Source organism: Siniperca chuatsi, linkage group LG3 (genome assembly GCF_020085105.1).
Source record: "Siniperca chuatsi isolate FFG_IHB_CAS linkage group LG3, ASM2008510v1, whole genome shotgun sequence".
NCBI lineage: Eukaryota > Metazoa > Chordata > Actinopteri > Centrarchiformes > Sinipercidae > Siniperca > Siniperca chuatsi.
The window spans coordinates 7,817,059-7,834,297 of NC_058044.1; the positions used below are offsets into that span (position 1 = coordinate 7,817,059).

General features: G+C 41.4%; 2 protein-coding genes across 3 annotated transcripts; both read left to right on the forward strand.

The window, feature by feature from the left end:
- The first annotated feature begins 1,598 nt into the window (after positions 1 to 1,598).
- Positions 1,599 to 5,684, forward strand: actb1 (actin, beta 1). Of its 2 annotated transcripts, none has more exons than XM_044191757.1 (7): positions 1,599 to 1,748; positions 2,786 to 2,911; positions 3,032 to 3,271; positions 3,825 to 4,071; positions 4,166 to 4,357; positions 4,669 to 4,748; positions 5,010 to 5,684. In XM_044191757.1, the coding sequence occupies exons 2-7, from the start codon at positions 2,789 to 2,791 to the stop codon at positions 5,151 to 5,153; spliced, it is 1,026 nt and encodes a 341-aa protein (XP_044047692.1). In that variant the 5' UTR covers positions 1,599 to 1,748; positions 2,786 to 2,788; the 3' UTR covers positions 5,154 to 5,684. The 2 variants fall into 2 exon arrangements, with proteins under 2 accessions (XP_044047692.1, XP_044047691.1); XM_044191756.1 differs by having other exon boundaries at positions 1,600 to 1,748; positions 4,567 to 4,748.
- Positions 5,685 to 9,098: 3,414 nt separating this feature from the next.
- fbxl18 (F-box and leucine-rich repeat protein 18) lies at positions 9,099 to 16,026 on the forward strand. The gene is made up of 7 exons (XM_044190686.1): positions 9,099 to 9,288; positions 11,462 to 11,659; positions 11,790 to 12,139; positions 13,070 to 13,205; positions 13,322 to 14,400; positions 15,059 to 15,277; positions 15,372 to 16,026. The coding sequence occupies exons 1-7, from the start codon at positions 9,235 to 9,237 to the stop codon at positions 15,526 to 15,528; spliced, it is 2,193 nt and encodes a 730-aa protein (XP_044046621.1). The 5' UTR covers positions 9,099 to 9,234; the 3' UTR covers positions 15,529 to 16,026.
- Positions 16,027 to 17,239: the final 1,213 nt, after the last annotated feature.

Here is a 17,239-nt window from a genome sequence, read left to right on the forward strand (position 1 = left end):
AAAGGGATGGTTGTCCTGCCCTGGGTCTATACTTGGTGTGTGTGCGTGTGTGTGTGTGTGTGTGTGTGCGTGCGTGCGTGTGTGTGTGTGTGTTTAGTGTCTGTCTAGAGCAGGATAATGCCAGTCTGAAAAGCCAATTCCCTGATCAGCTCACTCACCCCCCTGTCCTTAGCTGCTCCATACCTGATGACATATGGGCGTTTGTGTGTGTTTGTAAGTCTGTGTGATCACTTCCTGCGTGCATCTGCAGAAGAGAAACACTGTGAAACCTACTTCCTGTCTTTTTTGGTGAACCGGCTCCCATATATCCTTATTAGGAACACATAGAGCCAGTGAGAATTCCTAGTGTAAGTTTATGAGTCTTTGTCCGGTGCCCTTATTGAGTTAAAACAGCACCCTGACCCACCCACTTAGTCTCTGGTCAACTTATAAGATGAGCTTTGCACGAGGATCTCCAAGAGTGCTATCATAAACATAATTATGACATCTAAAAGTATTTCAGCTTAGCGACGCACAAGAAGTTGCCTTGTGTGATATATTTGGGTGTGTGCAAGAGCAGGTGTGTAAATGCATATCAAAGTGAGTCACATTCCTGAGTAATTATTTCATAATAGGCCTTGCAGTTTCATTTTGACACCAAATATAGGTATGTTCCGGAAATTACACACCTGTCTATTACATATCATTGTGGCAAGCGAGGTTAATCTGCCCCCTCCACTCACTTAGACATCACCTGCCAAGTGATGAGAGATAAGAGATTTACAGCCTCGGGAGTGTTTGCTGTAAACATACCTCAGCTTAACCACATGTATCACTGTCACTCTGCTCTGCATGTGTGTGTGTGTGTGTGTGTGTGTGGTGTGTGCGGTGTGTGTGTGTGTGTGTGTGTGTGAGACACTGGTAAGCCCGGTCAGACGTGTCATTCGGGATGTTAACAGTGCTGTCAGTGACCCTGAGATTGTAACCACCCCATGTCCTGGGCCTGCTAACCACAAGTATCTGCCATGAGTGAGAGAATTAGCACAGTCTTCAGAGCAATCCAGTTCTGTTGCATTCCCCTATGTTAGATGAATGATGGATCTGTTTGTCTGTGTTCTGCACTTAGATAATGCACAAAGACTGAACAGAAGACAATAGCATGGGTATATCAATTAAATGTGGTTAAGAGTTTGTGTAACCAGGATATGTAGCCTCCTTCCCAATGTGAATGATGTCAGGGATTTAAACTATTATAGTGTAGACTGAACTACATCAAAATGCGCTCATTAGCTCAATGTACCAATATAAAATACATAAAAGCACATATTTCAACTTGTTTCATACTCAAGGACTCTTCTGCGTGTTGTGTAGCACGTGATTTGTTGCACACTTGTGTATCATCCCTATTGCGATCATAACAATGATTTGATGATAAGAAAGATTTTAAAAAATGTGTTTTATTGAACACTGAATGACTCCAGATTGGTAATATCGATAGTATATAGGTTAGTTTTCGTGTTGCTTATCCCCTCTGTCCTGTCAGAGCGCAGAACCGTTATCTGCATGCGCCACACCCAGTGGATGCGGCAGAACCAATCAGAGGGCGCCGTGCGGAAAGTTCTCCTTTTATGGAAAGGGGCTGCAGCACGAGCTCTGATAAAACCCTGCAATTTATTGGCCTCCATTGCAGTCAAGCCCAGACACTAAATCCTACCGGAGTGTAGCGCTCAGTCACAGTCCTCCTTAGCCGAGAACCCTCCCTCACACAGGTAAGACAACGGCGGAATGAAGATGAAAGTTTCTCTCATCTTTTAAATGTTTTTCTTCAACAAATGTGTACGTCGTATTTTAGCTAGAAAACTGAATTTAGTCCACCGGTTGAGTTGTGATGTGAGGCTTTCTGTGTGACTTTCCTCAAGTTGAAGCAACCGTTGGAACAGCTAATTTAAACTCGTTATATTTTAACGACTAAGCACCCGGCAGTTATACAGTTTGAGGGGCTGCTACCTGTAACGGTTAAGCGTAGATATGTGTTGGCATGCTGTCGTTTATATTTAACAGATAGTGTGAAATAACCCGGCTCCTCCATGTTGTCATCAGTTTAACAAATCAGACTGCGTTACGCTTCTCGCTTACATGTAAGCAACTGCTTTGGCACGGTCGCCCGGTCTGGTGTCTCCGGTTTCACACACACAGACAGATGATGGCAGTTTAGACGGATTTAACGTAAAATACTCAACTAAAACTGCAGGTAGATGTGTAGAAATGGTAAAAGCTTGTTATGAAGTTATTTGACAATCAAGTTAACGTTAAATTTAACAATTTAACAACCCACATAACCTTGTAATTATGGTGGTCACGACATAACCTTACACCTGATGACTGACATGACAGGGGGTGGAAGTTCATCCACCTCAACTGTTAAATCTGCTGTTTTTTAAAGCGTACGTTAGCCATGTATGGATGGTTAACGCCGTTATGATGATCCCAGTGAAGGGAGTGGCCGGTTGACGGTGTCATTTAAGGTTAAACGACACACGGGGCGGCTTCACGGGCCGGGCTGCCACCGTCTCTAAGCTGCTCTCTCTTTTGCCTTATATGGCCATGACCAGACCGAGGGAGAAACTGCCTTTGTTTCCCAGCTCTGGACCTGCACCACCTGCGCCACTGCGACATCCAGCGTCCAGTCTCCATAATGACAAGGCCTTAACCCAGTTGATGTTTGCCAGATGTAACACACAGCTGTCACAGAGCACCCGTCTTAAAGCATTCTCCCCTTTTCACCCTCCCCTCCCTCTCTGTCCAGAAAATGGAAGACGAAATCGCCGCCCTCGTTGTTGACAACGGATCTGGTATGTGCAAAGCTGGCTTTGCAGGAGATGATGCTCCACGTGCTGTGTTCCCCTCCATTGTTGGACGTCCCAGACATCAGGTACAGTTTCCCATATATTGTATGAGTCATAAACAATAGAAATAACAAAGCTTGTAAAAACAATCCTACATCTGTTTATTCCGATCTTGATTTTGACTTGTTTTCCCATTTGCGTCCTAGGGTGTGATGGTTGGTATGGGCCAGAAAGACAGCTATGTTGGTGATGAGGCACAGAGCAAAAGGGGAATCCTGACCCTGAAGTACCCCATTGAGCATGGCATCGTCACCAACTGGGACGACATGGAGAAGATCTGGCATCACACCTTCTACAACGAGCTGAGAGTTGCCCCCGAGGAGCACCCAGTCCTGCTCACTGAGGCCCCCCTGAACCCCAAGGCCAACAGGGAAAAGATGACCCAGGTAACAAGGGCTGACACACTGACAAATCCTATCTATCAGGAAACCTACTCAGCTCACCTGCAGGGCCCTGCAATGGGAGACTGTGTTGCAGCTCAGGCATTTCTTCTTCTGCTCAATCTGTCCATTTCCTCCTGCTCCTTCGATCTCCAGGTTTCCTCTGTCCTGCGCTGATCTTTTCATCTCTGCGGATACTTCAGGTTTCTATCTCTCTGCACTGTGCTGCACCAGGAATGACTTGTTGCAGCATGATCACTGCTGTTTTCAAATCAGGCTTGTGTTAGACTAGGTAAAGTAGATGAGGAGCATCTAACTACACTGGTGACTGCATGATGCAACAGATGACAGTAGAGCAGGTTGCTGCACTCATCTTTTAGTCAAACTAAAATTATTCAGGTTATTGTAATGACTGGGTTTTAGTGGTTTTTATACTCAAAACGAAACAGGCCAGTGTGCTGTGCTTTTCTTGCTCTGACTGTACTAACCCATACTAGCTTACTTCAGGTTAGGTTGACTCACTGATTCAATGACTCATCTCTTGTCTCTTCTCTTCCAGATCATGTTTGAGACCTTCAACACCCCTGCCATGTATGTGGCCATCCAGGCAGTGCTGTCCCTGTACGCCTCCGGTCGTACCACTGGTATTGTCATGGACTCTGGTGATGGTGTGACCCACACAGTGCCCATCTATGAAGGCTACGCCCTGCCCCACGCCATCCTCAGGTTGGACCTGGCTGGCAGGGACCTCACAGACTACCTCATGAAGATCCTGACTGAGAGGGGTTACAGCTTCACCACCACAGGTTAGCACACAAACACTGACTCAAACACGTTTAATGTTTGAAACTAGGGGAAAACTGGAAAAAAGACTATAAAATGTCTCTTCTTGTCATACAGCTGAGCGTGAAATCGTGCGTGACATTAAGGAGAAGCTGTGTTACGTTGCACTGGACTTTGAGCAGGAAATGGGCACTGCTGCTTCCTCTTCTTCCCTGGAGAAGAGCTACGAGCTGCCTGATGGACAGGTCATCACCATCGGAAATGAGAGGTTCCGTTGCCCTGAGGCCCTCTTCCAGCCCTCTTTCCTTGGTAAGTTAAGTCAGAGAAACCTTTTTAAAAGGTGGAAATCTATTTCAATCTGTGCACTGGCAGAAATATACTTAAATGAGTTTGATAAGAAATACAGAGTTAAATTGTTGTGAAGAGTAGGGGTTGTAGCAGCAAAGATGAGACTTAAGAGTTTTTTTAAATTTGATCAAAGAAAATGGAACAAACAATAATATATTTACACTTATTAGGTATGGAGTCTTGCGGTATCCATGAAACCACCTTCAACAGCATCATGAAGTGTGATGTGGACATCCGTAAGGACCTGTACGCCAACACTGTGCTGTCTGGAGGTACCACCATGTACCCTGGCATCGCTGACCGTATGCAGAAGGAAATCACTGCCCTGGCACCCACCACCATGAAGATCAAGGTAAACTAGTTTTCATTACTCAGACACTCATCCTCCCTGAGGCAATGATGCAAAAAATATTCCAGAAAGCTCTTTAACTCTACTGCCACTCAGTGGACAAACATGGTTAATGTGGTATTCAATCTCTATTGCTTGTCTTCTAGCTTCTAGATTTAACTTGAAACACTTGCAAGATGTAAGTGCATTTGCCAACAGATGTAGATTGATTTTTAGTATTTTAACACTTTTTTTAATTTTTTTTTTTTTCTTCTCTCCTTGCAGATCATCGCTCCCCCTGAGAGGAAGTACTCTGTATGGATCGGAGGCTCCATCCTGGCTTCCCTGTCCACCTTCCAGCAGATGTGGATCAGCAAGCAGGAGTACGATGAGTCTGGCCCCAGCATCGTCCACAGGAAGTGCTTCTAAACAGACTGTCAGTCCCCTCCCCCAAAACACACACTGCTACAAACCCAAACGACTGGCTCTGCATACATGCCTACACCAACACACTGGTGTATGCTGAGCCCACAACACTTCTTCCCATTTTCCCTCATCACTATGGCTATGGCACCATGCCCCCTGATGGGGAGAAACTCTGCAGGAAGTACAGAGCGTCCCAGGCGGTGTGAATGTGTGAGGAACATGATGTCCATTGTCGTGTTTGTGTAGGTCATTCCAGATGTGTTTGTTCACCACCTTATTTGCCTCTATGAAGGTTTATTCTCTGGTGGGCCCACTGCCCAACAGACCTGTAGTATTGCTTAATATGTAAATTATGTAATCTGAAACTTGTTTTGTTTTTGTACTTTCAGCCTTAAACGATACTTGGTCCAGTTTGTTTTTGTCATAATGCAAAAGACAAAGCTTCTACCTTGTATGGGGGTGTATGAAGGTTTGTGCATGGGGCTTCAAGCCTCTGGTGTACACCACAACCCAATAAAGCGCACATGTCTGAGATTCCTGTCTGCCTGCCTGCTCTTTATTCAGCTTAGCTCACAAATATAAAAGGAAACTCATTTTTAATCATCCCAGGATTTATACTGTATCACACTTGAATCAGAAATACTTTATTGATCCCCGAGGGGAAACTCTTTTGTTACAGCAGCTCACTATCACGTCAGTGCACACAGGAATAGAAGTATTAAGCAAAAAATATAATACAGGTCAGAAATTTAAGTACCAAGTGAGTATAAAATTAAAATAAGTGAAGTACAAAGTGGGTTTACCGGTTGAAATAAATCTGTTAATGAAAGTTAGATACATGTTGCTTTACACTCTGAAGCTAAAATGTCACAGAAGACATCTGACATGTCACAATAGAAAAAGCACAGGTGAACATTAAATGAATGATGGCTGAATTCCATTTAGCTGTTTCAGGGACCTGGTATTGTCATCCTCATTAATTACTAGGACACTTGACTAGAAGAGAGCGATTATTAGTAACACCTGTGCTACACCATACTAAAGATAAATCTGTCTCACTCAAATATTAACAGCACAGGCTCTCAACCAAGTATGATCAAGCTAAACGGAGGCTAAGTGAATTCCACAAATTTCAGTGTGTCTCTTTAGTTAATGCTACAATACTTAGGTTTATTGAGACTCATGCAGGATTCTGGCACGAGTTATTTGAGCAGTTTCTAACGATGTTTGAATACTTGTGGTCCATCTGGAAAACTTGTCAACATTGGAAACCATCAAGTGACATAATTCAACCTGATTGGTCTTAAAGGAGCGAAACTGCAAACTTTTTACTTCAAGCTTACAGGCCAGGGTGAGTGTCGTACTCTAAAGATAGATTTTGGGTGGAGTATCACTTCATTATTAGCACCTTGGTCACGCCAATCAAATGCTAATCAGGTACTTAACAGTGATGAGGGAGATGCAGCCAGAAAACAATAGGCCTGATTACTGATCACTGAGCCATCATGGAAACAATTAGGTCAGTTTCAGATGAAACTAGGCAGAATAATCAACAGATACAGAGGTAGACTCCTTCCTGAGGGCAGGGCTTATGTAACACAGAGTAGCTTAAATTTCTGAGTTCCCGGTCCATTTTTCACAAATGAGAATGACTTCCGGATGGGAGCCGAAACGTCTTGATTCTGAAAACAGTGTCCATTATGAAACTTTTTGTTCTAGTGCCATCATGTGGACAACTAGATGTATATGAGTGATGATGTAATTATTGATCAGATGTATTAATTTGTATCAACAACTTTGTAGAAGGACTACTAACAAGTCATATGGTTGTAAGATTGAAAACATAATAGATCTCACTAACTCGATTTCTTTAAAACTAAGAGTTCTGGAATAAATACTGAATGACTAATGTAATAGATTACTTTATGTACGTGAGTAGGTGGACATATGCAGTATAAACAGTGTGCTTAGATTTATATTTGACGATATGTACATGTATGTATTTAATCTATAAAGTATATAATTTATAATTTGTTGGTACAGTGGATGTTTTAGTGTTATATACTGTATATACTGTACAGGATTCTGCCGAAGGAGTAGTTTGAGAAGTTTGTACTGTGTGTTATTCAGTGGTGGATGAAGTACTCAAAACTTTTACTTACTACCACAGTATAGAAATACTTTTTTATAAGTAAATGCATTCAGAATTTTACTTGAGTAAAAGTACAAAAGTACTTGCACTAACCTATAATAATACAACATCATCATTTATTTGTTGATTATATTTTGTATTATTAATCTGAATCTGCAGAGTAATTCAAGTTATCAAATAAATGTAGTGAAGTAAAAAGTACAATATGTTTTGCCTCTGAAATGTAATGGAGTAGAAGTATAAAGTAGCAGAAAATGGAAATACTCACATAAAGTACAAGTATCTAAAAACTGTACTTTAACTACAGTACTTGAGTAAATGTACTTTCCACCAATGGTGTTATTTCCCAATAATAAATATCCATCATAGGTTTTTGATAAAAGCGGGGCTTCTTCTGTCATCATCCTGACATGAAGTCATTCTTTGTTTAAAAAGCAGGTTATTTTCTTAACATACGCCCACACATATTGGCTAATATTTTAAGCAAGCAGGCCACTTAAATTAGGATAATAATAGTGTATAACAGTATTACAAAACTACAGAACTAGTTTATAGTTCCTCGCTAATGTGTTATATACTGGTTTATTCCTTTTTCTGTCAGAATTTAAGAACCCAAACAGTAGATATATATATTCACAAAATAATGAAAATGCAACAGGCCTGTAATCTTATAATTTTCTTAGCTAAATTTAATTTAGGCCAATTCACCAAAACGTCTTTATGTTTTTCATAAAGAATCTAAACAGTACATTAAAACCAGTGGTGGAAAGCACATTTACTCAAGTACTGCACTTAAGTATAATTTTGAGGTACTTGTACTTTACTTAAGTATTTCCATTTTATGCTACTGTGTACTTCTACTCTGCTACATTTATCTGAGAGCTATATCGTAGAAAAGGTTTCAGTCGTAGTCATCTGGACACTGTTTTCAGAATCAAGGCGTTTCGGCTCCCATCCGGAAGTCATTCTCAATTGATTTGACTTCCGGATGGGAGCCAAACGTCTTGATTCTGAAAACAGTGTCCAGATGACTACGACTGAAACCTTTTCTACGATAGAACACTCCTGGACGAATGAGGGACTACACCGTCTCTGAGAGCTATAGTTACAAATTACTTTACATACAAACTATATGCTCAATTTGTAAAGTATGATGCTATATAGATTAATTGTTATAGATTACACTACCCAACAGTATAGAAAGTAGTTTAAATTAACTTAATTTTGACCAGCTACAACATTAAATGCTGCTTGCACAGTAATGCATACGTAATAATAATCCAATAATATAATATCACACTGACAGGGGTCATTCTGCTGCCTAATTAGTACTTTTACTTTTGATACTTTTCACACATTTTGCTTCTAATACTTCTGTAAGGCTTTGAATGCAAGACTTTTACTTGTAGTGGAGTAATTTTATCCTGAGAGATTGCTACTTTTGCACAAGTAAAAGATCTGAATACTTATTCCACCACTGATTAAAACCATAAATCCAACAGCAATAATATTTACATACTGTAAATATTACTTTTAGGTCACAGGAATTTGTGCACAACAATTCACCCATCTCTATACTATTAATATTACTTATAAATTACTTAAATATAAATATCTCCTTTTTAAAAGTATTTTTAAATTATATTTGTAAGTACTAGTTCTCTAGATACTACTTTGTATCTTCTGTCTTTATTTCATGCATTCTTTTGGTGTTCTGCACTTTTTAGAAGGACAGTTTTAATTAATACTGTGAATTTAAAAAAAATGAAGGCAGGAAGTATGTCCGTCACTGACAGACTTCCGTCATTGTGCAGCAGCAAACTTAATCCGGCCTGTCAACGGCTGGGTGCTCAACCGCCTGTGGTTCAACGTAAAGCCGGTTCATCGAAACATGAAATGCTGGCTGGATGAACATTTGAAACCCTGCTGATCATGAGTGGGACCGTGAGAGGGATTTCAGAGGACATGGATCGACGGATTGTACAGGTGGGTTAACCGACACACCGAGACAACACATGAATAGTTGTTAACGGTAACGCGGAGCAGACCAAGTGAACTAGCTAATGTTAACGCTTAGTTAGGTTAGACCAGGATTCGCCCCAATTTCAGTTAACTTTTTCAACCAAGTTTGGTTGATACGCATCAGTGTGGTAGAAATTCTTGTGTTTTGGTGTCTCTTTTTTTCAAACGTTATGCCCAAATTAACCTGCTATTTGAACAAAAATACTCATTTGTAAAGGAGTGGATGGACAGACAGAGACACTTTGGCTGGTGTTAATACTGATATTAAAGGTGCTATTGATAACATTGATAACATCCAGCCACTAGATGACGCACTCCCCCTCCCATCCCGTTCCAGTGGTTGCCAGTTCGGTGCACAACCTGCATATTTCATGGTCGAGTGGAGTGAGACTCAGATTCAGTCATATCAAGTGATGAATCTTTCGTGATAAAGTAATGAATTCATTTTGCAACATATAGCTATACATTAATTATAGATTTAGGTTACTTTGTGCGGTGGTGTTTCATGTCACCTTATCTATGGCAACTTAATCTTAGGATATGGCTAGCTAGCTTTAGGTAACCTTTTTTCCCCATCATTTAATAACTATAGGGGCCCTATATTGCAACACTTACTGTAAAATGACATTTCAACCCTCCGTACGCTATAAGACATTAGGTAAATGTTTACATTTTAATCCAATCAAAGAGTACAGTACATTGTAGGGATGCTATTAAAATCCACAGCGCTCGACATTACACAGCTATAGTACAAGTTGACGTTAGCTAGCGTCAGTGTTAGCGTAGTGTTGACCTAACATTAGTGCTTTCTTGCTGACACCAAATCTCATAGCAGATTATAAAAAAAACAGCCACAACAATGGCTACAGGGAGAAAGGACGATTGTATGATCCATGTACCTTAGCTGTTGAGCTCAACGCAGCTGGCACAAGTACCTCAGCTAGTGTCTCATAATAGGCCTAACGTTAGACTGCTATATGAGATGACGCCCTCAAAAACAGTCACGTTTTGGGTCTAAACACAATAATAAGCATATTTACAGTAGTTCTGAACTTTAATTTACCTTGGACATGACACAAATATATTGGGATTCTTAAAGAAGAGCAACCGTCTTTTCATAAGCGGACCAGTCCGCCACTGTCCCGGACGGACCAGTTGACTGGTCAATCAACTTATCCTGCATAAACGTGTACTGGCCCAACCATTAAGGTTTTAAGGACTATGGCTGTCCCTAGTTGTTGTTTATTTTGTTTAAAAATGCAGAACTGTAATTTTCTGGGTTATTCAGACGATTAAGTTAGCTAACATGTGCTAACGTCCGTCTCCGTTTTGTCCACACTAACTGGCAACTATACAACGTGATACCAACATCGTTATACTATTGGCTCACAAGCCTTGTTAGAAGCAGGAACCAAACGTCAGACATCTCACACAGAGATAAACAAAACATTCATTTTGGACCCGTCAAAATTTAAAAAATGATTAATTCACAATCATAATGTTTTTTTAAGGAAAAGTGATTTCTAAAAGCTCTGTGGATGTTTTTTTGTGTGTGTGTGTTTTTTTTTTTTTAAATATTCATGGACATAAAAAATTTTATCAGTAAAACCTTTAATATGTCTATACACTTTTGGAAAGTGTCTTGTATCTATCAAGGTATGTCAATTTATATTGTAATAGCCATATCATCATATTCAGTTGAGAAAAGGTGTATGGATAAAATAACCAGAAAGTACTGTCTGATTTTGGCAAATGAAATAGTCCACAAATACCTGACATTGATGCAAAAATTATATAAAAACCCAGTGCTGCCATAAAGCAGTCCTGCTCATTGATTTGCAGCATTGCCTACAATGACCTAATACAGCCAGAGACATTAAAAGGAGGGCTACCACATTATAAATGTCAAATCTCTGACGGTGCACAAATTTATATCGTCTCAGGGTTTAAATCGTCATATCGCCCAGCTATAATCTATTGTCTTGATGACAGCTTCTTTCTCTGTGTTGGACCTCAATAACAAAATACCAAGACTTAGTAATTGCTACCGGACATTAAGCAAAGATTTGTAGCATCTTGGCTACACAGAGGTTTTTAAAAAGCACCTAACCGTGACACTGTTTGCTGTCTGTCTCAGGCTGTATGTGACGAGGACACAATGTCTTCTACCTCAGTGGGAATGTCGGATTTGTCCGATGAGATCCTGCTGTGTATTCTCCGCCATGTTCCAGTATGTGACCTGGTGTTGAATGTGGCAAATGTCTGCCACAAGTTGCACACACTGTGCCATGATAAGACCCTGCTCTCAAACGTCAGCTTATCTGAGGAGTATCTGGTAAAGCTATTGATTTTGAAATATTGACAATTTTCTATTAATCTTCAAGTTCATTTGAACAACACAGTGGAATACTTGTTGCATTTTAACAGATGGAAACTTTTAATTAAAAAAAAATGTTTTCCTCCAGGCTGATGATCTCTTGGTTCGGCAGATACTGAAGCAGCTAGCCAATCACGTGCAGTCTCTCAGCCTGAATGGTTGCTACTGGCTGTCTGGCTCTACAATGGAGCTTCTTGCTCGCTGCAGAGGAGTGACGCACCTCGATGTCACCGGCTGTCGCATCACTTCCCTTCGTCTCTCTCGTCTCCTCTCCTCCCTCTCTCTACTCAGATCACTCGCTTTTGATGTGACGCCAGGCTTCAACTCTGCTCAGCTCAGTTCAGAGGCGGTGGATTCACTGAGCCGCCTGTCGGAGCTCAGACAGACACTGTTGACGCCGAGTTACGGTGTAGTGCCATGCTGCGCCCAACTCCGCAAGTAAGAATCTGTCGGATTACTGAGATTTCACATGAGCCCTGTGTCCAGAATCATCCCCTATTTGGCACATAGTGCACTATATTTATTTTTATACATTTTTATGGGATTATCCGGATAGAAGCTGTAGCATTTATGCACCATGTAGTGTCTATAACAATTTTAAGTATTGGACACATGGAAGTTTTGACCTGATGATAGTGCTAGATGAGAAGTTAAGGAATCACCAAAGTGATTACAATCCATCCTGAGGGGAGCATGAATGTCTGTACCAAATGTAATGGCAATCTCTCCAATAGCTGTGGAGACATTTCACTAAAAACTACAAAAGTCATCCTCATGGTGGCACTATAGTAAAAGTCAGGGCGTGACCAAAGTCATTAGGATTTATCCTCTTGGGATCATGTACAACATTTCATAGCAATCCATCAAGTAGTTGTTGAGATATTTCATTCTGGACCAAAGTGGTGGACCAACCAACATAGCCATACCTAGTGCCATGCCGCTAGCATGGCTAAAAATACGAAAGTGCTAATATTGCGTCTGCTTGTGCATTGTGTCACAATCAAATCTTGCTCTATCCTGAAAATTGTTGTTATTATGCACAATGTTGAAACTGTCAATGATGCAAAATACTAATTCAGAATGTCGATCTGCATTTACTTCTCATTTCAAAGCACATTACTGTGAATAGAACAAATGCACAAGGAAGCTAATTTGTACTCCGATTTGGGCACGTAGCGCTGTTTGACAGGTGATGATATTAAACCAGAAAACCGTCTTCTTAATGCACTTGGTCCATTGGTAGAGTTTAGCAACACTTAGATGTGTGCATTCACATTCTTGTTGCTGTCTAAGGACAGAGTGTGTTTACTATTTTACTGCTGCAGTGTTGAATGTGAGTCTGTGTTTGTGCACGTCTCCGCACTGCAGGCTGATGCTGCAGTTTGACATCCCAGATGTGACCAGAGAGGGTGTCAGTGTTTGCTGTCAGTTAATGGTGGGTCAGAGCAGTGTGCCACATTACCAACAGCTGGAGGAGTTCACTGCCAGGCTGGCTCCAGGAGAGGTGTGTTTGTTAGTGCACATGTCACATGTACATGTAATATGTTCCCATATATCTGCAGTATACACTGTAGAACTGTGCAGTTTGTAACTAGTGTATCTGTATGTTGATGTCCTAAGGTAAACCAGACCTTGCTCCTGCTCTACCTGGCAGTGTTCAGTGTTCATGTTCCAAAGCGTCTGAGAGTTTTCCTTGTGTCGATTCCCGGCCCAAACCCTGCTCACTGGCCTGCTGCTCCCTCACTGGCCCAGAGCTTGGGTCAACGAGGTGAACTGGAGGCCCTGCAGCTCCCTCGGTCCTGGCTAGATTCCTTGTCCCTAAAGCGAGCCCTGGAGGGAAACAGTCCGAAGCACCTCAGCTTCAGCCGCTGCCCGGCGCTGTGGCCACAGGTGTTCCAGTCGTTGCTGGAGGGAGGAGTCAGAGATGCCACACAGCTGATCAGCCTGAACCTCAGCGGGATCAACCAGGTCCTTTACTCAGAGTGTAGGAGTGCGGAAGATCAGCTGGTTCCTGGGACAATGAGCCGGTTGGCAGTTGGCTGTTCCAACATTAAACACCTGAACCTGATGCATACACATTATCATCATGAAAACTCGCCTGCGCTAGGTGGAGAAACACACCTGTGTGCCAGCTTGGCCAAATTCGGGCACCTGCGCTCTCTCACTCTGCCTGCCTGCGCTCTGTCAGACGGCTTAAACTCACATCAAATCTCTACAAACAACACGTCTCCCTCTCCGTTGTTCCTGGGGTTAAAGAAGAATCCACGTGTGGGGCTCCAGAATTACAGGCCTGATTCAGAATCTTCTCTGTCAGGGGACAGCACCTCAGGGCTCACTCGGCTCTTAGCTGGCTGCCCTGTTTTAGAGACCTTAGAGCTCATTGGTCCAGGTTTTGTCTCTGCGTTGCCTCGGCTTGAGCCCTGCGCTCGTGCCAGTGTGGAGCCTCGTGGCATGTGTGCGTGGGCACGAGGAGTTGGCGATGCACACTTAGCAGCACTTGAGGCTTTGCCTCGATTACGTCGTCTGACTCTGGCTGGCCTTCCTGGGGTCCTTAGGGGGACAGGGCTGATACAGCTGACCAGGCAGTGCAAAGACCTACAGGTATTATCCCTTGCCAACATGGGATCACTAAAAACCATGAACTACACCCCTGCCTTGCTGGACACACTTAAACAGTGCACACAGCTACAGGAACTCAGGTTAGAAGATGCCTTTGTATACCCTTCATTTACTGTAATACTGAACACTAACCATCAGACAGCTAGTACAGTCATAAGTATTATTATATGCCCCTTTTAGTTGACAGATTTCTGTTTCCAAGTAAAGCATTTATTATTAATTAATTCTAATATTTAATGTATTATTTGAACTGATAATTTAATCCTCATTAATTTTTCTCAGCTGTTGTTGAGCTCTGGTGTTTAGTAGCTTCAGAACCATTAAATGCTTGGCTAACTTTGTAATTACACGAAGAATCGAACCATTATCTCTCAGCAGTTTTGTTTTTGTTGTAAATCTCTTTTAGTATGATGCAAACTAATTTTGATTGATTGATTTGTTTTGGGGGGGGGGGTTTACGAATAATTATAAAACCTGTTATGAAAATGTTGAATTAGCAGATTTAATTTTTTCTAATAATTATGGGAATCCCCTAACGGGCAAACCATACATTCAGCTTTACCTTGTAGTTTGATGTAGTATTTTCATTGTTTTTCATGAAATGTGGTGCCTTTTTATATTCATTACAAAATATAAGACAGTCCACCAGTTAGTGTAACTAAAGTTCATGGACCGAGTTCACATCTTTGCTCATCTTGTTGTTTTTATCTACTGAACATTGTGTGTCTGTGTGTTTAGGTTAGAGCAGCCCTACCTGAATGCCAACGCGTCATTCTTTGAGGCTCTGTCCTGTTGCAGTCATCTGCAACGTCTCTGCCTTATCTCCCGCAGTGGTACCTTTGACCCATCGGCCACAGAAACCTTCATGGAGCGATGCTGCCATGTCATCATGTGCCACATGTTCATGGGTGGCACTTTAACAGCTTGTCGCACACTGCAGAAAGCTCTGCTGGACAGGTCAGTGCCTGCGTGTGAGGACATGCTGTACATCAAACATTAAATGACAAGAGAAATCTCAAATTCACCTTTTCTTGTGTTTTCTCTCTGTTAGATTTTCAGTTGAGCGCTCGGCCCTGAGCGTGGTCATCTATCCGTTACAGCATGAAGACCTGCCGTCAGTCATCAGGGACATCCCACTAACACTGCTGGATCGGATAACTTTGTTCCAGAGCCATGTGGCCCAACCACCACATTTATCACAGCTGTGACATCACCAGAAAGGTTCAGTGTGATTGGTGCTCAACAGCTGAGGCACTCAGATCGTTTTTTTCCCGCGGGAAATAAAATTCACAAATGAAAGACTGACTGTCATCTGCACAGTGATTTCTGATTGTGTGATTTGTTACATCAACAACAGTTTCAGGCTGCTTGACAACAATACATCAACCATGATTGTTTACATGTCATGTACATGTAAACAATCATGGTTGATGTACTTCAACAGGTGGTCTTCAAAGGGAAATTTGCTTTCTGAGGCTGGTAAGGAGTTTTAGTTTATTGTTCCAGGACATTTCACATTTGCTGCCATTGGGGCCTCAATTATTGCCACTCAAGTCAAAAATCATTTCTGTCACTACACCAGTCAGCTGTCAGCTATAAAAATAAGTGCCAAAATGATAAATTATGGGGTGTATTTGTTCAGAAACTTTGTATACATGACCTGAATCAAATTATGTTGTAATAAACTCCATGTACATTATTTTAAATGTTTGTCTGTGTAGCATTTGTGTGTTCATGTCATTTTTTTAAATGATCACACCAGTAGTCTACTGTTGGTGGCGTTTCCCAGCCCCCACTGTTGTGTCAAGTAAGCTTAAAGTAATAGTTCGATATTTTGGGAAATACACTTTTACTACATTTGCTGTCTTGCCGAGAGTTAGATGAGAGGATTGATACCACTCTCATGTCTCTCTATTAATTTTAAAGCTACAGCAGCACCCAATTAGCTTGGCCAAGAAGTAGTCTGGCACATAGGCCCCCATACAATTTGTTTTTACCCTTCCTTTTTGTAAGGATTAAATAAATGAGATATAATGTGTTAATTGGTGAGCTTTAGAGGTGCTAGTCAGCTGATTTTGAAACATTTTGGACAGAACCAGGCTAGCCGTTTCCCACTTTTCCAGTCTTTATGCTGAGCTGAGCTCCCTAGCTTCATCCTTAGTGTACAGACATGGGAGTGGTCTCAATCTTCTCATCTAACATCTAACAAAAAAGTAAGCGAGCCTATTTCTCAAAATGTCTATTGTGCTAACACATACAGTAGATTATCACTGTGATCATTTCTTACCTAAGTACTTTTATACATGTACTCATGAAAGGTAAACATTTATATTTTAGTTCCATGTTGACGTATGAAAAGTGAGATGTACGGCATGTTTCAATGTGTCATTTACGACACAAAGTTTAATTTGGGAAAACTAAAAAGGTACAATCAGCAATCAAGTGACACATAAAACATGGTACAGTTAATCACACATTTTACTGACATTGCAAATGGCACCCCCATTAATCAGTAAAATGCAGAGTGTAAAAAAATTGCATTTGGATTTTAAAAAAAGAACTTGGTCCCACATGTAGTCACTTTGTTTCACTCAGTTGTGGCTGAGACTAGAACAAATAAGGTGTTATGTCACTGAAGGTGCCAATGAGTGTGTTTACATGTATACTAGTATCCCAGTCATAATCTGGGTTTTGGAGTAGCCCAGTTATGTGCTTGTACATCATATCCTGGTATCAGAACTGTGGATAAGCCCTTATCCCGGTTTGAAGAAACCCGAATATGCTACTGTAGCTGGAGTAGTCCGATAGAAACCAGGATACTGTGGCATGTAAACACCTTATCCAGATTTCTGATCATTCTCTGCCATGTGTAATGTTATGTAGTAGTTTGTGAGTAAAATTCTGTACACTGAAATAACC